This window comes from Orbicella faveolata, unplaced genomic scaffold (genome assembly GCF_042242905.1).
Source record: "Orbicella faveolata isolate gen_17 unplaced genomic scaffold, um_ofav_v1 contig_2, whole genome shotgun sequence".
NCBI lineage: Eukaryota > Metazoa > Cnidaria > Anthozoa > Scleractinia > Merulinidae > Orbicella > Orbicella faveolata.
In genome coordinates this window covers 7488899-7512500 of record NW_028301547.1, presented here as the reverse complement: position 1 = coordinate 7512500, position 23602 = coordinate 7488899, and the positions used below count along the sequence as shown (strand labels likewise).

Here is a 23602-nt window from a genome sequence, read left to right as displayed (position 1 = left end):
TAACTTACAGCTAAATTATAATGTATAAATTAAAATAATTACTGTGAAACTTACAAGGAGAGATTATTATAACTTACAGTACCTCAATGAGATTATTTGGATCATTATTCTTTTTATCACAGTTATTGATTCTTGTGGAAATCTGAAGTTGTCTTATGTTGGGACTTATAACTGCTTCACATGCATAGCTGGTATCTGGAAATGAAAGAAAAACAAAATGGATGCAGGATCTTTTATTAACACCCATCTGCAATACATGACATGACTCATTGTCAGATGCATTCATGTTCCATACAATGCAAAAGGGATGTAGAATCAGACTCAATTAAGATGCTGCTCTTCTTGTGTCATTCACAAGTTGTTCCTACTGTTCAAAGGAACAGAGCAGACAACTTTTGGTAATCATTTACATGGGCACTACATGTCCTTTTATACTATCAGGGACACTTTTTCAATCTTCTTTTGTGCCAGTTAGATAAAATATATAGAATGAACAATTGACAACAGTTGATACATCCTACTAGTAGAACACTGACACAGTTACATCTGTCCAGTTTACCTTGTTGTTCACTGACAGCTGTTTCATGATCATCAACCTCCCCAGGAAGGGTTGATACACCTGCTACATACATAAAAATAATAATTAGTATCCAGTTGTTAAATTCAAACTTACATTTCTCTTTTAATTGCTGGGCATGGAGAACCCACAAGCTACCAGTAAAAACATTTTGCAGCACACACAACAGATGGTAAATCTCCCACGGGGGGGGGGGGGGGGGGGAACTCCCATATAAAGAAGACATAGGTACTCATTGGAAATTTCAAAACAAACCCCTAAGAGGCACCAAGATCTTGTTTTGTGTGCGTGGCTTGAACTTTTTTTCTCCCCTTAGGGGTAGCAATTCTAAAACAACACATTATCTGCTGTCAGTCATTATTCTTTCCAGGTCTATACCCTTGAAGGTACTGGAAGAGATCCCACTGTGGACCTTTTGAGGCTTAACACCCTGAGAGGTTCCCAAACCGCTTTTTAATCCCTAAAAAGTATAACAAGCACCACTCTCCTTTTTAGATGGGAGTTCCCCCCTGGGGAGGAGGGGTTAGGGTTAGGGGGGATAAGGGGGGGGGGGGTAAATTAGAATCAAATATACATTGAACAATTTTTGATTTGGGCACAGAACAGACTTAAAATGTTTACAAGCAAAATGACAGTCAATGACAACAAATTTCTGTACCTGAAAGATAACAGATTTCTAATTCTTTGGCTGCTTTCAGGCTTTCATCATCTAAGTCAACCTTATTAAAAGAATTGTTAGTGCTAGATTCTTCCACTTCTTGGATCTTTGATGAGTTAGACATTGACAGAACTGAAGGAGAATAGTTAGATGAGAGAATGTCATCTTCCAGAAAAGACTGGAGCTTCCTGTTGTCTTCTTCTTCGCCATCATCATCATTATCATCGCTCACCTCATCCTCACAGTCGACAAAATTGTCAACCTGAAAATAGAACTATTATATAAGAAACAAAGGAATAAGTTATCTTTTGGCCTATGCCACAAAACTATTTTATGCTAGATATCTTGTAACAAAAAAGTCAAAATACCTGAAGGACTGCTCCACTAGATGATTTAGCTGTTCGCATGAGGATAGGGACAGCTGTTGAACCAGGTCCCAGTACCTGTAATTGTTGCACAAACTATTAAATTACTAAGTTAATAGAATTTACAAAATCAAATTTTCATTTGACATTTAGATACATCTGATTTTCAAATAATAGATTAATAACTGGGGAATAGAAGTTTGAAATGAATAATGAAATGGCAATCACAACAGTGGTACAAATACAAGGGAAGGACACTAGCACCAAGGCAAGGCAAGGCAAGGACGACACTAGCACCACAAACACAACATTTTTGTGTACATTTTTTAGTGACTATAGAATGAAGGCTTTTTATATAATGTACAAGATCTATATTGGCATTTTTACAGTGTAAGAACCCTAAATATTCCCACTAATGTGATTAAAGCCCTCATCTAATTTTAAAGTCACTAAAAAGGTGTTAAAAAATGTCACATGTCAAGTATCTTTACTATAAGTTCTTACATTCTTTTAAAACTTAATGTATATTATTTTATTTAGTCCTTAGCAAGACACTTACTTCTTCTGGTATATTGTCATTTTCTGTTTCCTGACTCTTTTGGGACAGGGAATTCTGGAGAGCAACATCATTACTAGCCTTCAAGTTCATATCATGACTTGATATACCATTTTGGGTAATACTGTCAGCATGATAGTTGTGAGAACTGTGAGTTTTCATTCCAGTGACGTCATCTGCCAAGTAAAAAGTATTCTGACCACTACTTTTGTACTCTAAAAAGGTAACTTAAAGTCTGCATACGAGCCAATCCAGTGGTCTGGCATCAGGACCTTATCCTGGTGTCTGTAGCATGAAGTGACTAGGAGTATTGTTACTTCCCCCTGGATGGGATGCTAGTCCATCGCAGGGTTACCCCCCAACATTAAGTTCACCAACTGGTACCCACTTATACACCTGAGTGGAGAGAGGTACTCATCACTGTGACAGTAAAGTGTCTTGCCCAAGAACACAACGCAATGTCCCCAGCTAGGGCTCGAACCCAGACTACTCAACCCGAGGATGAGTGTACTAACCATGAGGCCACCAAGCCTCTAAAACAACAGTATATGGTATTTTAGAAATTCTCCTATCCCAAGAATCAAGGCCTGTCACAAACTCTTGAAGAGAGCATTTTTAGTAGGCAGTTGATTTTGTCATCTTTTTTCCTAAAAAATCAGATTATTTACTCTTCACAAATCCAGTGAGCCATTGAATTAGCAAGATTAATCAGCAAAATTATGATGGAATGGAAAAAATCACACAGCATATATATATACATACAGAAAATCCAGCACATTGCATTGTAGAACCATTGACCTTCTTACTCTCTTGTTTCTGGTCAGCTCTTAGCAAACGTATTCAAACACATTCATATTCTGCAGAACGTCATGATCATCTATGGGTGGGTGGGGGGGGGGTGATTACTGGGGGTGGAGAGCACCCCCCTCCAAAACCTACTATTAAAGCCTTACTTGGTAGTACAGTAAAGTTAAAGATATTCCGTGAAATAAACTGATCATGCATGCGCAGTTAGATAACCAAATAACATTATTACAAGTAGCAATCGATCAGTTTTTCTTTCTTCCACTTTATTATAAAATGACAGTTTATTTCATTCCCAAATGAATAGAATTTCCAATGCACAAGCTTATTAGCTTACATCCATGAGCGTACGTGAGTCAGAGTTGATGTCATGAAAAGGATGGTCACGCACCCTTACCTGTCGTCAAGAACATAAAGCCCTGCACAAATTCCTCGTAAGATTGCTGTTCTTTACTAAATACCTCGTCAAGTGCGTCTTTTGCGTACTGATCAAGATCTGCAGATTGCTCGTCGCTTCTTCTGCCTTCACCTTTCGCCATTTTAATTGTTTGTGTCCGTCATAATTCATTGAAGACTGTAAACTAGTTCTCAGTCTCTCTCCACCGTGTAACCAAGCACCGGTGGAAAACATACCAGGACGGCGGGAAGATGGTGAGATATTTTCCCTTTTTTCACGATATATTTTCGAAGTAAATGCATGTCTAGTTCTTGAAATGAATGTTATGGTTGCTGCTGCACTTAGAGATAAACCAATGCAGATTTTATAAGGGAAGATGACGAGCAAAGCGTTCTGTGTATGTACATTTCGATGCGGGCAAATTCTGCAGTACAGTATGGGGCCCAGTTCTCGGCCACAAAAAACGTAAACTTGTATTTCTTACCTTGGAATAGCCGTAAGGACTTAAAATTTTATGTACAATTAGCTTCAGCATTCAGTTTACACATGTAGAGCTATGGACGTCTCAACGCTGTTTTCTCCCGAGTAATAACGAAAATGGAGGCTTCGTTTGTGGACCCAGTTGTCGGCCAGCGGGTCCAGTTCTCCCCCACGAAAGAGTGCGGGCGATTCCTCAGAATAAACAACGCTTTATTACCATTTTTTGTTGTTAAATCACTTATAAGGCTTGTGTTTTGATATTTCGTTCACAAATTATCCTTAAAGAGCTTTGTTTCATGTTAGAAATGGAAGCTTTTTGCACACCTAGTTCTTCTCTTAAGTGCAGTCAAGCGAGGCTAAAAAGGAGTTGGGTATTTAAAATGGGGTTAAGTCAGAGCTCATAGTTTTCAACATGCCATCCCTTTACAGCTTTATTTTTACAACTAACTTGACATGAATAATCCACACAAAGCTATGAGAGCTTTTAGTGTTGAAGGTGTGCAGGGTGGCGAGAATAGGCAAATACGCAAAAGAACTAAGGAAATAGTGAGGAGTAAATTTAGGTCAAAGAATTAAACAGGTCAGGAAAAGTTTACATTTAACAGATAGCTTTATCACTCTACGTCTTTTATGCCAAGAATTGGCTCATTTGGGCTTTCTAGACAGACAAAATATAAACTTGAATTAAACCATGTAATTCAAGTAGCCATAAACAAACACGTTTTCGGGGAAACCAAATTCACCTACCTTCGTGTCACCTCGACGTGCTCACAGATAAACTCAGCAGGACGAAACAAAACTCGGCAGAATGGAAGATGAGGAATCAAGCTACCTTTGGAAGTAATTGCTTTTTATTCAGATTCATTTGTGGCATGAAAAATAAGCGCTGAACAAAAAGTGGCCGAGAACTGGGCCCGGCTGAGAACTGGGCCCCACACTGTACAGTCTCCATTTTCTTCACAGTTACTAACTATAAAGACAAACCTAGAACTGGCCTAAACTGCCTCTCAATTACTATATTGTCTCTACAAAAAATGTAAAATATGTCTGAGTAAGATCTGCATACGTGTATGCTATCTTGCCATAGATGTTTTAAATGTCTATGTCTGGATAGCATGCATGTATGTAAGTTAAAAAAGCACACATCGATGAAAGCTTAAAAGCCTATTATTATAATAAGCTTAAACTTTAAGGTAACTCCTCTGAAATAAAAGTGACAATAGATTTTTGTTCAAACTTTGTCCACTGAATATTTGTCATATGATAACTTCAATTTTGAAATAAAAAAGGGGGATGCCCATGCTCATTAAGGAGCAGTGAGGCATTGAAAATGCCCCATTTTTGCGTTATTTAATGCTTATTATAAGAACGCATTCCCAGTAATTGTAACACCTTTGTAAGCCTGGACTCATAAGCACACGCATTAAACTACAGTCAATACATTGTGTCGGACCACAAATAAACGTTTAAGTTTGATTCAGACAAAAAGCTAAATCCTTGATTAAAAATTTGAACCAGATTTCTTGATGTGGTTACCAACTGCAAAATAGAAAAGACAGCAGTGTATTTGCTATTTTTCTTATTTATTCAATTTTCAGCAATAGAAATTAGATCAGTCTTTTCTCACGCAAAGCTTATGATTAGTTGATTACAACGACTGGAAAGAAAATTGGGGTGCCCATGCTCGTTGTTGAGCTAGAGCCATTTTTCAACTGACAGAGCTCAATCTCAAGGCAAATCTGTCATGTTTTCAATATGCATGTGCACAAGTGCGCACTAATGATGCCACAAATTTTACGCAGTAAGGATGCGCAATGCAAATGTGAGGAATGACCTTAAGTTTATAAAATAAGCTTAGTTAATGTATCGATTCAAAAGAAACATCAACATACTCCGGCATTTGACTGGTTGATGTGCTCTGGAGATTCGTGGTTGAGATTGGGATGGAGAATTTGGCACCATATGGGAGGGGTAGGGGGGATTTGTCTCAAAATTGTCGTGAACAAGAGGACATCAGGAGACAACACTATTCTTTGTAATGATGTGGCCTTGGAAGGGTTTGTGTTGGTTTTTGGAGGTAGGCATACATGTATATAAACATGCAGTCGTGCCTTTAAAATTTAATCACTTTTATGCTTGGGACAGTAAGTGTTCAAGGTGTGTGTTTCAGGGTGAGTTTTTTTTTCTGTTACTCATGTGGGTATGTCCTTGGCAGCAGCGGGGGGAGGGAGGGTCAGCTTTTGATCACCCAGTATATTACCGGTAGCCGAAGGTGGGACATTTTAATGCTGTTTTTAGCCTGTGGGATAGGAATTTGATCATCTGAAAATTCAGAATGTGTAATTTCCAGTTGGAACTTACCCTGGGTGGGAGATATTGAAGTCTCAGATTGACTGATATGTAATGGTAGTATTGATAAGGTGGCTTAATGATGATCAATCTTCTGTGGAAATTGAGCTAGTATGTTAAATATTTCTTTCAATCTGATTACTTATAATTTTTGAAGAAAGGGTTTTTACCCAGAAAGATTGTGAAATACAAATTACATGTATACATAATTATTATGCTGAACATCAAAATACATGTTTACTTATTTCTGATAAAGCTGCAACAATGTAAATAGTTATATATAAAAATCATGATTATTGTACATGACATTGCCTGAACATTATGAGAATTCATCTATTGATTATATATGTTATTTTTAATGTCTATTAATTTGCATATGGTAGCCTCCTAAACCAGCTGCTAAAGGAAAGAAGAGCCCCAAATTATCAAAAGCAGAGAAGGAAAAATTGAAAAAAGAAGAAGCAGAGAAGAAGGCAAGGGAAGAGGGTGAGCTCAAGAAGTTCTTCCTTTGTTTGTTGAATTCAAGTCATTAAGTTTAATTTAGTATGCAATACTCTTCTTGTGCTTCTCATAATCAGTGCAAAACATAGCTGACAACAGCTTAGAGGACTTAACTTGAATGAAGCTATTTTGATTTGTTTTAGAGGAGGCTAGGCTTCAAGCTGAACAGGAACAAAGGGAACGAGAAGAAAGAGAGAGGCAGGAAAGAGAAGAAAGGGAAAGACTTAGACAGCAGGTTAGAACTTGTCAATCCATAGACAACCCTCTTGTTTGTGTTGTTGTTTTTTTTACAAGATCATTCAAGTCCCTGAGAACCTTGTTGATCTTTACAGGTCTGGCCACAGTCATTCAAGGCTGGATAAATTAGTTTCCCCTGATCTTGAGAGTCACCCTCCCAAATGATGAGTGCTGTCAAAATTTAGTTTCCAAAACTGCTGTAGTGCAAAAAATTGTAATTATATATTTGATATTTAAAGTTTAAGATCTTGTTGTAGGAGAGTGCAAGGCACCAGGCTGAGGTAGATGAACTCAAAGAAAAGATTGAAAATAATACACAGCAGCTTAAAAGTCTAGTGGAGAGTGAGCGTGCAAAGGCCAAGGTTGGTTGCAGTGAAATTTATTTTCCTCAATATTGTTACAAGTACAGTCAACTCCCAATAACTCGAACCCTCGCTAACTCAAACCTCGCGCTAACTCGAACCAAAATTGATTTCCCCTGGATTTCCATCATACATTTACTGTAATTTTACCCTCAGTAACTCAAACCCTCAATAACTTGAACCTTCTGCTAACTCAAAGCAATTTTCGTTTCCCTTCAAGTCATTTTCTATATAATTTTACCCTTGATAACTCGAACTATGTCTGTCAATGGGTAACAAGTCAAAACAAACAGTGTACTGTAGTCCAAAACATTAGATTTATTTTGAAGCAGCCCTGTGAAAAAGCGGTACAGTTTACAGTTCATAGACTTATCCCTGCTGCTTTCCTTTGTTATATTTTTCACATTTACTTTTTGTTCCGATTTATACAGTAGTTTAGAGATGAATTGTTTTAATTTCACTCAACTTCTCTATTCAATAATTAAATGTGATTAAAATGTACACTGCATGAATAGAAAAACATTAAACACCATTTTTTCCTTATTTTTGGTCATTTGTTCTCAATTCCTGATAACTTGAACTCCCAATAACTTGAACCTTTGTCAATTTCCCTGGAAGGTGCGAGTTATTGGGAGTCGACTGTATATAATTTATGGAGAATAGAAAGGTTCATCAAGCAGTATAAGAAAATTATCAATGATGATGTTTATACATACCAAATTTTTTTATCTAAGTATTAAAGTCAAGTAGGAGCCATTATGTGCTAGCCTAAAAAAAAACTAGTAAGTTTCCACTGTGGAGCCTTGGAGCCAATGACTCATAGCTGCCAGAGCTTATCCCGGTTTCTGTAGCATGAAGCAGCTAAGAGTATTTCTACTCCCCCTGGACGGGATGCTAGTCCATCGCAGGTCACTTCCCCTGCATTTGTTAGGTTTCCCCAACAATTCGCCAGTACCCATTTATACTCCTGGGTGGAGAGAGGCACTGTGAGAGTTAAGTGTCTTGTCCAAGAACACAACACTGTCTCCCTGGCCAGTGCTCAAACCCGGACCGCTCGCTCTGGGGACGAGCACACTAACCACGAGGCCACTGTGCCTCCCAAGTTTCCCCTAGCTAACCTTATTTTATCTACCAAAACCTAAAGTCGGTGGCATATGCTAGATCAATGACATAATGTCATACCATTTGACAGACAGTCCATTAGCCCTAGAGCATCAGATAGAATCTGGTGAATGATTTCTCGATTTTCACATACTGTGCCCAAAAGTTGCACATGTTATGGTCCTGCAATCATTTGACCTGCCGATACTCCTGTTCAACCCAGTGACTGTATGCTAGGGAGATGGAGTTGCTTGTCATGGCAAACACTGGGGAGGTGTCCCCAAACACCCCTTAGACCTGATTGTTTTTTGTGTTTCTCTCTCTACATATCTGTGATCATGTTATTCAGTCAATGCGTTTCAAGGCAACTTTGTACCAGCTCTAAAAAAATTCCATGCAGTTTTAGTTTCTATTCATTTTGGGGGCCCGTAGGAGGAATCAGGAGCAACTAATTTCACCAATCATTAGATGGTAATTTCATCTATGGATACCAGCCTATTTGCTGAGTGGGCTACCCTCAGCTGGTAAAATAACTGGACATTATGTTTATGTTTGCAGTGGGAAAGGTACATGCTCTGTGATGGAAACCCTGATCCACTCAACACACGTGAGCTCAGCACTTACATGAACCTCTGGCGAGATGATAAAGAATACAAGTCCGTTCCAGTTGTACTCAGTGAAAGTGAAGGAACTTTGAAGGTATTTGAAATGTTCAAATTTTTCTTTCTTATTGTATACACTCACCTTCCAAGTGTTTTATTTGGTTTTCTTACTGAAGTGAATAATTTAATATCATATTTTTGCTCTCTCATTTTGTACTTTTATTGTTTCAATTATTCCATCTACAAAACTAGACATAGCATCAGTGGAAATCAGAAATCTTTTTTTCAAAATATAATTGGATGATTATAAATTCTATTTATTAAATTGTAGTTTTTGTTGTTATAGTCTGAAGATGATTTTATTAATTAGTTATTTATTGTACTTAATATATATTTACAGCTTATTGGAGAGCTGGAGAATTTTATATCCATTTCAGAAGAAGAAGGATTCACAGAAGATGAGGTTCAAAGGCTTAAACAGGTACAATTGTTCTTGGTATCATCAGTTTGAATTTAACGGTCTGAAACATGTAAGCAATGCCTAACTTTTGCCCGCCCATTTACAGAGAATGGATTGGATGTGTAGCAGCCCCATTTAATTCTTTGTTATTTTTTCCGTTTGTACGTACATTCTTTCTGTGATCATCGCATTCTTTTTGTTTATCTCGCTTTCACGTTATCGATATTCTGTTAGGTTTTTTCACATAATTTTGTCCCCTTTTGTATGCCTTTTTCTAGTTTATTTGTGCATTTTCATTGTGACGCTACTGCCATCTCGTTTCATTTACTGCCCTGCCGCTTTCCTTTTACGTGTTCCTTACCTTCCTAGTCATACAACGTTTGTAAATATTGTGTACCTTTGGTTCGTTATTCTTGTTTCTTTTATTGTAACTTCGCCTGTAACTTGTAATTTATTTTGTTTGTAGCAACCGCTCCCTTTTCATCGCTTTCTTCGCCCTCCATCATTTAATTGCACATTTCATCTTATTGATTTAAACCAAGTAGCGTGTTGAACGTTTGACTACAATAGTATGATTGAATTAATTCATCAGCAGAATTGTAATGTCAAATACTTTATTGAACTAGCTTGTTAGGTCAACTTATTGGAGAGTGTTGGTCTTCTTCTTTTAATGCATTCCAGAGTTTATGGACTAACTACCAATAATACAGTCCCAGTCAAGCTAGTCCAATAATACCAAAAAGTTTGATCACGTGACCCCAGTCATAAAAGAGTTACGCTGGTTGTCAGTTAAATCACAACTGTATTATCGTGACGCTGTGCTTGCTTTTAAATGTATGACCAGACAAGCACCCGCTTACCTATCGTCGCCTTTTTTAAAGCAAGCAGAGATAAGTGGCCACGAGACTTGGAATTTGCAACTTTTAAACATTCCTCTTTTTGAGACCTATACAGGACAAAGGACAAAGTTTAAAATGTATTTTTTTACTCCATTTTAGTCTGTGCTTAACCTTCAAGAGCTGATCAGCTATAAACTTGATGAGGCTACCATGAATCTACTGCAGGTAACGGACAGGTGTAATAATACCTCTTACCCTTGTAAAATCCACCGTCTTGGTGGGAATCCCAACAGGATCCTGCTGACATTTTGGTCGCTGGGATTTTCATCAGGATCCAGCTGGAGAAGATCTTTTTTCTTGGTGTGATTCTTGGCAGGATCTGCCGCAGAGTTTTTGCCTCTAGGGTTCCTGCTGAGAAAATTACCTGCCTTGGCAGGGTTCTTAGTAGTCACTACTCACAGATCAGCCCACAGAGCTATTTTTTCAGTTTACATTGCCTGCTTTGGAATCAAAATCTGGAAGCTTGTGTGTGCAGGGAGCTGGTTAGGTTGACATGATTTGAGCTTTTTAGACTGTTCACCAAGACAATGATTGTTGTACTTTATATTTTATTATCAGAGTCAAGCAAATTAGTCTGAAATTGGTGGACTAAATGATGGCCTTTTAATTAATCAACAGTTGTCAAAAACTAGTAATGTTTATCAAATTCATGAATAGGTATTAAAATACTTCAATTTACTTTTAATTTGTATTCATAATATTTTTTTAGAATGCATCTGGTGATGTAGATCCTGATACACAAAATTTGCAGTTTACAAGTGGCTCAGAAAATGTGACAGTTTGTGTATGGGGAAATGTAGCCAAGAATCCAAGGTATCATGCATTTAGAAAACATGCTTAATTATAAATTCCACCAGTCCATAGAGCATTCAGAAATACCCTGTGAATTGTTGGTGTTGGCCCATAGAGCATGATGTAATAAATCAAACATGAAAGACTGTGTTTGACCACATTTCCAAATACCGAGAAGAGAGTTGAAAATACCAGGAGCAGCTGAGTATTTTTGACAAATATTTTCAAGGTGTTTGGAAATGTGGTCAAACACTGTCTTGAGTGAAAGTGAAGAATGATCATCGCAGTTAATTTTCCAATTTAAGCAATTGGAAAGAAGAAGCCTGAAAAAAATCAGGGCTTCAACAGGATTCGAACCCGTGACCTCCGCGATACTGGCGCGATGCTCTACCAACTGAGCTATGAAGCCACACATTGGGAGCGAGGCCAGTTAATTGAGTTCATATCTTCCCGTGAGGAGTGAAATGATGTGAAGTTTATATGAAATAATTCTTATATGAACTGCGGTTGTAGATGAAAGTGAAGAATGATCATCGCAGTTAATTTTCCAATTTAAGCAATTGGAAAGAAGAAGCCTGAAAAAATCAGGGTTTCAACGGGATTCGAACCCGTGACCTCCGCGATACCGGTGCGATGCTCTACCAACTGAGCTATGAAGCCACACATTGGGAGCGAGGCCAGTTAATTGAGTTCATATCTATGAGTTCATTGAGTTAATTGAGTTCATATCTATGAACTCAATTAACTGGCCTCGCTCCCAATGCGTGGCTTCATAGCTCAGTTGGTAGAGCATCGCACCGGTATCGTGGAGGTCACGGGTTCGAATCCCGTTGAAGCCCTGATTTTTTCAGGCTTCTTCTTTCCAATTGCTTAAATTGGAAAATTAACTGCGATGATCATTCTTCACTTTCATCTACAACCGCAGTTCATATATGAATTATTTCATATAAACTTCACATCATTTCACTCCTCACGGGAAGATATGAACTCAATTAACTGGCCTCGCTCCCAATGTGTGGCTTCATAGCTCAGTTGGTAGAGCATCGCGCCGGTATCGCGGAGGTCACGGGTTCGAATCCCGTTGAAACCCTGATTTTTTCAGGCTTCTTCTTTCCAATTGCTTAAATTGGAAAATTAACTGCGATGATCATTCTTCACTTTCATCTATAACCGCAGTTCATATATGAATTATTTCATATAAACTTCACATCACTGTCTTGAGTGTTTGATATATCTTCTCAATCGAGACTAAAACTAAGGAGAAATAAAATTGTTAAAATCTATGCTAATTAAGATCAGATACCCAAACACTGTCGTGGTCATGATCTCCTTTGTGTAAACTTAATGAATTATTTAATGAGTTTGAGAAATATTATTCAAAATGCTAATTCCCAATAACTTGTAACATTTTATTTATTTATTTATTTTTTTGTATAGCACTACATGGATATAAATCATGTAATACAATCCTGATTTTCAAGTTTGCCCACTGAAGTGCATTCATTTCTATGAAGATCATCATTAGTTTTTTACTAATTTGTATTTTGCTGCTGTCTCTTTTCCCAGAGTGAAGTCCTTCTCATTTGAAAAGATGGGGTTCACAATGGAAATCCCAAGAGTTCTTGCTATTGGGAATGTGGCTGTTCGTGTTATGTACACCAGATATGATCATCTCTCTCCCTTGTCCAAATCATTTTACCCCAAGATCAAAGTTAAACCTCCAGAGGTAGTGGTGGAAGAAGCACCTCCAGCAGAAGAAACAGATGCAGATGGGGTAATGTTTTTTGTTTAACATCAACTTGTATTTTTTCTCATAAACTAGATGTGACTCGTACTACATGTACATTACAAGTGAAATGATACTGTCTCTTAGTTCCATATTCATGAGTCAAAATATTTTTCCCTCAATGCTTAATAAGCAAGCTTGAGCAAACAACATTTCTCACCACATGCTCATTTCATCTTCCCATGTGCATGTATTGAGCTTCTTGAGTTCTTTCACAGTGTGAGTCAGAACTTGTTTTGCTACCCTCTGCTCTTTAATAAAGCCAATAAATTTTAGCTTCAAATTTTGTAAACTTATCCAACTGGTACAAATTTTCATTTGTTCAGCTAGTTCTGATATTACATGACTATTATTTAAGTCTGATTTTGATGTGTTTTAAAAACAGACAGGTGAAGGTAATGATGGAACTGACAAAGAAGGAGCAGAGGAGTCACTGGAGGCCATACCACCAAAATCTGCCTCACAAGCCAGCCGTGCAAGTAAAGCAAGCAGAAAAAAGGTGAGTGTATATTATAATTAACAGTCTTAGTATATGGCTAGCTCTGTGAGTAGGCAAGATGAACCAAATACTACACTGTGATTGGCTACCTGAGCGGGCAAGATGGCGGTATCTTGTCCCCTTGGGATTATACGCTGTTTCTCACAAGAGAAAAATTTCCCAAAAGCTAAGGCAGGTTCATCAAAGTCCATGTAATATTAAAATGCTTTAATATTGACCTTGGAAGCTTGTTTGGTCAAGATGGCTGGATATTGGCCTTGCTCTTTTAAAGCATGTTTATCTGGACCACGACTCCATCCTGGTCCATAAACACACAAAATAACTTGACCAATATGCAGCCATCTTGACCTCACGCTTGGGCAGTAACCCATATGTATTGGATTATGGTTTGCTATGCAAATGGGCAAAATGCGAATGTTCCAATTCCCTAGCTTGTGGAAAGATAGTAGCACACTTGACTGTTTGCTTGCTTCTTAGTGCTAGTAATCCAAACAGCATGTAGGTGTAAGCTTAATATGCAACTATGAGATTTTCCCAGTCAGGTACATTCATCAGGGTTGCTTCAGGTCAGGAAATGGTCAGGGAAAAAAAAAAACTTCAATGTCAGGGAAAAGTCAGGGAATTTTATTTTGAGTCAGGAAAAATAGACATTTTGAAGAAAAGTCAGGAAAAATTGAAATAAATTAACCCGGCTAATTTAATACCATTGAAGGCTGGTAGAAACACTTGGGGTCACTGTGATCTCAACGATATTTTAACTTAATAAAAAAAGAAAATTTGTTGAAAACTTATCAGTCTAATTTATTTGGTCAGGGAAATATATATTGTATCAGGGAAAAGCCAGGAAATTTTTAAAAGTGATGTTTTGCGGCAACCATGCTCATGATATCCTAATCGGGAATTGTAGTCAAAACATTACTAACAGGGTACATTTGTATCCTATTTAATTTATTTATAAGTGTCTGCATCTTGACTGAGACAAACAATAGAATATATTTAATTTATTTTATTATAATTTTTATAACTGTGGGATTCCTAGTCAGAGAACTACATTAGTGTACGATGACTTAAGTAAAAATTGTGGCTGAGTGTTGAGTATATTTGCTTTGCAGAGTGGAAGAACCAGCAGTGGTAAAAGTAGTCGTAGTCGTAGTCGCAAAGCCAGTGCTAAGAGTGTTCGAAGTCAGGTCAGTGATAGTGAGACTCAACAAGACAAAGAAGGGGAAGCTAAAGAAGGAGACCAAGATGGTAATAAAGTTATTCTTTTGCAAGTGAATAATATATGAAATATCATGAAGACAATAATTATTTGACCTTCAAGGGAAAGATTTAAAGACATTATTATTAAGAGAGATCTGACTGCATTTATTCAGCCTTAAGAAGTTCAGGCTTGAACAGAATTCATACCCATATCTTCTGCTGTACCGGTGCTGTGCTCTACCAACTGAGCTGTGAAGTCAACTGGGAGCAGATCATGTTGCGACAATAATAACGGACCTTCAAGAGAAAGATTTAAAGACAAGAGAAATAATTGCAGTTATATAGCCTGAAAAAAAGTCAGACTTGAACAGAATTCAAACCTATGATCTGTCTTCCTATAATTGGAGAGTGATGAATGGGATAGTTCGGTGTTAGCACTTTCCTCCTGGAAATCTATTTAGCCTGGCCAGCTCTCAAACATGATCAAGTTTTTTTGTTGTTTCTCTTACTGATACCTTTCTCCATAAGGCTTACATGGTTCATCTGGTTCTCCTGACCCCCCTCTCCCCCCCTCAAAAGTTCTACTTAGTTACACTAAGACTCAAGCAGGCCCTCTTTTTCAGTCCGTCGTTTTCTCCTAAGTTCTAAATTGCATCTTTTCTGACTGGAATTTAAATAAAAATAGGTGCTGCTCAGAGTAGCCTGTGAGCAAAGAGCCTGATCACAGACTATGCTCTAAGAGGAGTAAGTAGTCTAGACTGGGATTCAAGACCCTTGTGAAAACTAGCCATGGCTGATCAGTGTCATCTAAATGTAGTGATTTGCTCTTTTCATTGCTACGGTAGGTGAGGGAGGTGAGGACAAACCTGGGTCAGCTGATCAAGTGCTTGACGAGGCTGCAACAGGACTGGAAAGTGGGCTGGATGAGGAAGAGGAGGAAGATGACGATGTTGTGGACCTGAGAGCATTTAGTGCTATTGGTCCACTTATGTTTATTGAGCTTCTGGATCTTCCACCACAGCCTAAAGTTGTTAATGGATGGATCATGCAGCAGAGTAAGTGCTAGTTATGTATGGTTTGTTAACAGCTGTAACAGTCAGAGCTAAGTTCTAATCAGCAGCTAAGAGATTGATGTAGTAACCCAATAACAGGGCCCTTCAGGCAGTTATCAATTGTACATGTACCAGTTAGAGAGAGATTATGAGTAAGATTGATTCTCTGACAATTATTTTCTGTTTTCTGTTGTTGTTGTTGTTGTTGTTTTTTTTTTGCCACATGGCTTGTGAAGGTTCCAAGGTGGTCAACCATCCAAAATAATAATAATAATAATAATAATAATAATAATGATAATAATAATAATGATAATAATAATGATAATAATAATAATTAGTGAGGGAATCCAACTCGCCAAAGGCGGTTTTCAGTGGAGCCCTCCAATTTGTGACCTGAAGTGTTTATCTATTGTATGGTTAAAATGTGTTGTACCTCAAGTAATAATAATTTGATTCATAAACAACTGTAGCTAAGCTGTAGCTGATTACTAATTAAAAGACAATTCCAAAATCTCTTCCTTAGTAACTCTATGTAATTTTAGTTGTATCTTCAGAGCTCAAACGAGTGAATTATCAAGTTGAGGGGCAGACAGCTTTAGACTCAAACTCAACAACCAGCACCCCTGCCCCACCCAACTCTGCATCAGCATCTCAAGTGCAAATAGCCAACCCACCAGTAATGATCACATGCAAGTGAGTAGAACATGTTAACTAGTTTTTATTATTTTCAGTGCCATTCATATTTATTTTTTTGTCAGTGGGAGATGTAATGGTCAAATGATTAGTGCCCAGGACTGCAGGTTCAAGCTAAGGCTGAGGTCATCGTAATTTGTTCTTGGACTAGACATTTTATTCTCACAGTGCCTCTCTCCACCAGGTGTATTTTTGGGTGGTGAATTATACATTGGGGTAACCCTGTAATGGACTAGCATCCCATCCAGGGGGGAGTAGAAATACCCCCAGTTGCTTCATGCTACTAATGGAAACCAGACTTGTCACTTAGTCTCAAGTATAAATGTAGCTGGTGTTATGGGCAGAACATTTTGTTCTCTCAATGACTCTCTCCTCCCATATAAATGGGCAACACTCTGTTGGTATGGACTGTAGTGGAATCCCATCCAGCAATGTGTCTCTAGCTGCTTCAAATGTGTATAAAGATTGTATAGCAATCAGGAATGTATTTTTGATGTGTTATTAGGCTCCCTGGAAATGTCATGTATTTTGAACAGCCCCAGCTGGCACAGTGGGATTCAGCAAAAAACAACTGGAGACTTGACACATTTACAGACACACAATACAATGAAGGTACACCACCCTTGAATGGTTTCCAAAAGTTGTAAGGATTCAAGTTTGAAAAAGTGATTGAAAACTTGTATGTAACTGTTTACAACTTGTTATCACTTTACTTGCAGCTGTGCAGTGACTTCTGGTCAGGTCCTGGAGAGGCACCATCAGAAGTTTCCTAAGAGCACAATGTAGGGGAGACTAGCAAGGGATCTCAAGAACACCATCTTGCATGTTGCATTGTGCTCTTGGGTGAAATTTCATACTGCTGCTTCTCCAACCCAGTTGTACAATGAAATTATTTGCAAAAATTAATAGCCTCTGATTTGTGTTGCATTTCACATGGGTAATAAATAAAATATAATTATAATTCTTTCATAATGTTCACAGAAGAGAGAACTGTGTTATTGAAGATGTCAACCTTTGGTCCCATTGCCACTTTTCAGGTAAGACTAGTAAACTATGTTATTTTGCACATGCATTACCACTGAGTGAGGATAAGTGATGCTTAAAATATACATTAAATGCATATGCATTACTGGTTTTGTCATTACTAATTCATTTCCTCTTCTTAACAAAATATTGATTGAAAAAGACTGCTGAATTCTTGATACGTCCCCCAAGATATTTCCATGTGCCCTCTGTCTCAGCAAAAAAAGCAAGAAACAAAACAAGACCAGAAAAGAAAAAAAAAATTTTCAGGGCCACATAGTGTATCCTATCATGCCAAAACAAAAGAAGATTGAGTGTCTAAAAATGAACAAGTTACAAAACCAAATTTGGCAAGACAGACAGCAGAAAATCCAGACTGAATATAATTATTATTAATATTTAGTTTATTTAAAAATGTTTACTGTAAATGATTTTTAAACAGACGCTTGGTTTTCCTGACATACTCTGTCTGTCCCTTTTCCTTTTTATTATGACTGTCTAAAATTTTCTCATCTAATTACAAAATCTTATGAAGATCTTGATATAACAAACAGTACTGCTAAGACTATATTAAAGTGGATTTGTTTTTTCCAGGATCTCTATCTTAACATGCCATTCCAGTCGTGGGAACTACGTCCTCATGCTACCAACAGCTGTCTGTTCACCCTTATTGCTGCCATTATTGAACTGGAAATTGAAATTAAGGTGACATGATTGTATAATCTGGTGCTTTCAATAAGATTTGAAATAGGTGGCTATCCTAGAAAGCAAAAAGAGACGGCCAAAACAATTTCCACCATGAGATCAATTTTTGTAATCTAGTAACATTATAGTTGCAATTCGTAACAGAATACTTGGAACTCCACTGGGTGCCTGATCTTATTAAAAGCTCTATACGCACATGCATACATATTGCAGATCAGGTCAAACTAAGGAAGAGCTCATGTACCCTAGCTACATTAGGCTAATACATGATCAACATTTATCACTATGCAACCAGTAGGTCAAAGTGAACTAATAAACTACTTGTATTATAACGGCATATTTCAGTTTTCTTTTATATGATAATCTCCTAACTTCCTAAGACAATTTATCTGAACAAAGTTTAAACTTTTTAGACTTTATTTTGTTTCTAGACTTGTAACTTGTATTTACATGTATTTTTCTGTCCAGTGCCTGATTTATATTTGCAGCTGAAAATAAAATGTCAGCCTTAGCCTGCTCCTTCCCTTTGAGGGTCTTGAACATATTTGAGCGCCATCCAAGACTCCATAAAGCTTAATCTGAGTGCTTTGTTATTCCTGCAGGATTCTTTGTGTGCTTTGACCCAGCACGACAATACTCCTGAGCTTGCTCATTTGAAAGGAAAATGGATGAAACCACAACAGCTGATTGAGGTACAAAGAGACATTGGATAAAATGCTTTATAATCCCAAGAGGGCCTTTTAATTCCCAAATGCATTCCTGCTGGGACTGTTGTGTGCTCTATCTTTTGCGGGTACATGATCAAGGAGCAGTTCAGCCAAACATTTAAGAGATGTCATGTTAACTACTTTCAATATTTCATACTGACAATGATGATAACAGTAATTAGTAATTCTAAACGCAGTTGTCCAAAATGATTTAAAAATTGCATGTTTGTTATTTTTTTGTTGGTTTACTGATGAAATCTTTCCAGGCCATGCAGAAGGCTGGAGTGAATGTTTTTCCAGCTGTTGATGCAGAAAAATATGTCAGCATTAATTCCAAGGTATTTTTTTGTTGCTGTTCAGTACATGGTCATTGCTAACTTCCATTAACTAAACTATTAGTTTGTAGTTTCATTGGATTTAAATGTAGTAGTTTTATAGTTAATGTTTACATAGCATGTGATGTCTTCATCTCTGTATGTACAGTCTCAAGTCAAAAGTATTTGCCATTTATTGTTAAGGATATTTATAACATGACTAAGAAAGAAAATTACTTCATGCTTAATTTTTAATTTGCATTGCTGTGAAATTAATGTGTGCATGTTTGTAATTTTCTCAGTCATATGAGTAATTGTATGAAAGCTCATTTAGGCAATTAAGGACCACATTTACACTACTCATGATATTTGAAAATTCTTCAAATTGCACTTGCCTGAAGGCTTATGCAATTTTTTAATTATATTTTGGGGCACAATTGACACTGATACTCTAAAATCCAAGAAACTCAGATGTGTGTTGTACTTGTTAATAAATTTGATTTTGATTATCAGGAGAATTGGTTGGAGAATAACATTTACCAGGAAATGTCATTGACAGCATCTGCATTTGCATATACCTGGAGTAAATGGAATGCTGATTGTGGCAAGGACAAAATCATTATTCAGGCTGTTGAACAACTGGAGGATGAACAACCTTTAGAGGTAAACAAATCATCAATCAGGCCATAGTTTATCCTCGGTTTCAGTGGCTGTTAGCATGAAGTGATTAGGAGTATTTCTACTCCCCCCTGGATGGGATGCTAGTCCATCCCGGGGTTACCCCCAGCATTAAATTCGCCAGTACCCATTTATACACCTGGGTGGAGAGAGGCACTGTGAGAGTAAAGTGTCTTGCCCGAGGACACAACACAAAGTCCCTGAACAAGGCTCAAAACTGGACTTCTCGATCTGGAAATGAGCACACTAATCATGAGGCCAGCATGCCTCCACAAACAAATATGCAAAGTTCACCAAAAAACGTTATTCGTCGTAAATATCTATTTACCCACAAGGCTACATGTAACAGTGGTCCAGTTCATATGATAATTTGTTTTTGGTTCTGTTTGCACACAGGAAGACTGGTCATTGTTCAATATTGGAACACATAGTTCTTGCAAGCTACGAATGAAGGAGGATGACAGTGAACTTTCTGATGATCTTGCTGAAAATACACAGGTGCGGTTGTTAGTAATTGAAATCAGCACCTCCCATTTTGTGTTACTGGTCTTTATTGGTCTGTTGGTAACCTGCTGGCATGCAAGCTGCTGATAAATAGTCAACTGTCAACTATCTGATGACCACTGTCACCAACTTTTCAGGGTAAAGTTGATTCATTAGGTGATTTGTCAGTGACAGCCAAATATCAGTCTATATATGAGGCATTGATTAGTCAGACACATGTTTTTGTGACAACCAATTTTGTGGGGTTTTGTCCAGAGTTTGGTAAGGGACATGTTGGCTTTGCTTTATCATGTAAAGTTTATATGAAATATTTCATATATGAACGGCGGTTATAGATGAAAGTGAAGAATGATCATCGCAGTTAATTTTCCAATTTAAGCAACTGGAAAGAAGAAGCCTGAAAAAAAAAATCAGGGCTTCAACGGGATTCGAACCCGTGACCTCCGCGATACCGGTGCGATGCTCTACCAACTGAGCTATGAAGCCACACATTGGGAGCGAGGTCAATTAATTGAGTTCATATCTTCCCGTGAGGAGTGAAATGATGTAAAGTTTATATGAAATATTTCATATATGAACGGCGGTTATAGATGAAAGTGAAGAATGATCATCGCAGTTAATTTTCCAGTTTAAGCAACTGGAAAGAAGAAGCCTGAAAAGAAAAAAAATCAGGGCTTCAACGGGATTCGAACCCGTGACCTCCGCGATACCGGTGCGATGCTCTACCAACTGAGCTATGAAGCCACACATTGGGAGCGAGGTCAATTAATTGAGTTCATATCTTCCCGTGAGGAGTGAAATGATGTAAAGTTTATATGAAATATTTCATATATGAACTGCGGTTATAGATGAAAGTGAAGAATGATCATCGCAGTTAATTTTCCAATTTAAGCAACTGGAAAGAAGAAGCCTGAAAAAAAAAATCAGGGCTTCAACGGGATTCGAACCCGTGACCTCCGCGATACCGGTGCGATGCTCTACCAACTGAGCTATGAAGCCACACATTGGGAGCGAGGTCAATTAATTGAGTTCATATCTTCCCGTGAGGAGTGAAATGATGTAAAGTTTATATGAAATATTTCATATATGAACTGCGGTTATAGATGAAAGTGAAGAATGATCATCGCAGTTAATTTTCCAATTTAAGCAACTGGAAAGAAGAAGCCTGAAAAAAAAAATCAGGGCTTCAACGGGATTCGAACCCGTGACCTCCGCGATACCGGTGCGATGCTCTACCAACTGAGCTATGAAGCCACACATTGGGAGCGAGGTCAATTAATTGAGTTCATATCTTCCCGTGAGGAGTGAAATGATGTAAAGTTTATATGAAATATTTCATATATGAACTGCGGTTATAGATGAAAGTGAAGAATGATCATCGCAGTTAATTTTCCAATTTAAGCAACTGGAAAGAAGAAGCCTGAAAAAAATCAGGGCTTCAACGGGATTCGAACCCGTGACCTCCGCGATACCGGTGCGATGCTCTACCAACTGAGCGAAGAAGCCACACATTGGGAGCGAGATCAATTAATTGAGTTCATATCTTCCCGTGAGGAGTGAAATGATGTAAAGTTTATATGAAATATTTCATATATGAACTGCGGTTATAGATGAAAGTGAAGAATGATCATCGCAGTTAATTTTCCAATTTAAGCAACTGGAAAGAAGAAGCCTGAAAAAAAAAAAATCAGGGCTTCAACGGGATTCGAACCCGTGACCTCCGCGATACCGGTGCGATGCTCTACCAACTGAGCTATGAAGCCACACATTGGGAGCGAGGTCAATTAATTGAGTTCATATCTTCCCGTGAGGAGTGAAATGATGTAAAGTTTATATGAAATATTTCATATATGAACTGCGATACCGGTGCGATGCTCTACCAACTGAGCTCTGTTGGTAGAGCATCGCACCGGTATCGCGGAGGTCACGGGTTCGAATCCCGTTGAAGCCCTGATTTTTTTTCAGGCTTCTTCTTTCCAGTTGCTTAAATTGGAAAATTAACTGCGATGATCATTCTTCACTTTCATCTATAACCGCAGTTCATATATGAAATATTTCATATAAACTTTACATCATTTCACTCCTCACGCGAAGATATGAACTCAATTAATTGATCTCGCTCCCAATGTGTGGCTTCATAGCTCAGTTGGTAGAGCATCGCACCGGTATCGCGGAGGTCACGGGTTCGAATCCCGTTGAAGCCCTGATTTTTTTCAGGCTTCTTCTTTCCAGTTGCTTAAATTGGAAAATTAACTGCGATGATCATTCTTCACTTACTTTGCTTTATCAGTTGCACAGGACTGTTTACAAGCAAACGCTTTTTCTTAGTGGAGAAATGCTATGCATGAGACCCATATTTGTCTCCACTCTCTGCTTGCATCAAGACTAACTTTAGTTACTGTAATGGTTGCATTAGATTCCAGCATGGAAGTTCTTTGCGGAGGTTTCATAGAATGTTTCTTTAACGTTTTTCTAGCTTGAATATTTTGTGGTGAGTCCTTTTACTTCAACTTTGTTGTTTCTTTGTAAATGAACAGCTTCACTCCGATCTTTACCATATGGTGCTGGATGGAGCCTCAGAGGGAGCACAGCAAAGAGTGAAGGCCTCTAACTTCTTATTTATTGACTGTGTATATCAGTTGCTGAATGCTACAAAAATCATTACATACTCATAAATAATTTCTCGTTGGAAGCTTGAGTCCTAAGTTACATCCCAATGTTCAGACCTTGTTTGCCTAAATAGCCTAGGCTAATTAAAACGTAGAAAGGATTTTACCAGTGTTGTCATGTGGAATTTGGATATAATATTATTGAATGACATTCACTTGAAAACCATAATGAGTTTTCCTCCAAATCATTTTTTACTCGGCAATAACATAGTAATATAGAATGTTTTCACAAACATGTTCACAACGGTTGTACATATTTGTAATATGAAACCTTTAGGTAAAAAAAAATATCGTTACCTATGTATTGTATTTGTCAAGGTGAAAGCTCTTAGAGTCTGCTGTACATCATCTGCTAGTAAAGCAAGGTTGAACTCCCTATTTATGTTGTATCATAGTTGGTCATAGACGAAAATGCTGGCCATCTGTTAATATTATTGTAAGTATTTGTAGGCTTGTTAGCCACCCAGATTGTATTAATGATGTAATAAAGAGTTTGTAAAGAAAAGGAAACTTTTTTTTTTGTATTCAGCGCAGTGATAAAGTAATTGGCAGGCACTGAGGGGGGTGGGTGGGTGCTCGACAGAAACGGTAGTGCACTTATGATGATTTCAATTTCCAAATTGAAGAATAAA

The 23602-nt window shown here is 37.7% G+C and overlaps 2 protein-coding genes and 1 non-coding gene across 4 annotated transcripts in view; 1 reads left to right on the top strand and 2 right to left on the bottom strand.

Moving 5' to 3' along the window:
* Positions 1 to 3500, bottom strand: part of LOC110042785 (uncharacterized) — a 7018-nt gene extending 3518 nt beyond the window's left edge. The window contains exons 1-6 of one of the 2 annotated variants that reach the window (XM_089289267.1): positions 3358 to 3500; positions 2160 to 2332; positions 1604 to 1678; positions 1236 to 1497; positions 560 to 622; positions 83 to 195 (exon numbers count right to left, since the gene is read on the bottom strand). In XM_089289267.1, coding sequence (XP_089145393.1) covers positions 83 to 195; positions 560 to 622; positions 1236 to 1497; positions 1604 to 1678; positions 2160 to 2332; positions 3358 to 3499 — 828 coding nt within the window. In that variant the 5' untranslated portion in view covers position 3500. The remainder of the gene's footprint in view (positions 1 to 82; positions 196 to 559; positions 623 to 1235; positions 1498 to 1603; positions 1679 to 2159; positions 2333 to 3357) is intronic. The other variant, XM_089289268.1, reaches the window with a different exon arrangement.
* Positions 3501 to 3534: 34 nt separating this feature from the next.
* On the top strand, positions 3535 to 23480 carry LOC110042851 (dynein axonemal intermediate chain 7-like). Its single transcript, XM_020748231.2, has 21 exons — positions 3535 to 3611; positions 6570 to 6672; positions 6831 to 6922; positions 7182 to 7286; positions 8946 to 9086; positions 9390 to 9470; positions 10448 to 10513; positions 11058 to 11161; positions 12707 to 12914; positions 13312 to 13425; positions 14538 to 14673; positions 15471 to 15680; positions 16220 to 16370; positions 16876 to 16982; positions 17352 to 17407; positions 17988 to 18098; positions 18701 to 18790; positions 19072 to 19143; positions 19633 to 19782; positions 20194 to 20295; positions 22839 to 23480. Exons 1-21 carry the CDS (start codon positions 3609 to 3611, stop codon positions 22974 to 22976), a joined length of 2340 nt encoding a protein of 779 aa, XP_020603890.2. The 5' UTR covers positions 3535 to 3608; the 3' UTR covers positions 22977 to 23480.
* On the bottom strand, positions 11477 to 11549 carry Trnat-agu (transfer RNA threonine (anticodon AGU)). Its single transcript has one exon. It is a non-coding gene; the product is annotated as a tRNA-Thr (tRNA).
* Positions 23481 to 23602: the final 122 nt, after the last annotated feature.

What these genes read in the sequence shown, in the direction of transcription:
- LOC110042851 (XM_020748231.2), top strand. An exon ending in AATGTAGCCAAGAATCCAAG is followed by an intron (nt 11,162 to 12,706) that starts GTATCATGCATT and finishes CTCTTTTCCCAG; the next exon opens with AGTGAAGTCCTTCTCATTTG. An exon ending in TGGATGGATCATGCAGCAGA is followed by an intron (nt 15,681 to 16,219) that starts GTAAGTGCTAGT and finishes ATGTAATTTTAG; the next exon opens with TTGTATCTTCAGAGCTCAAA.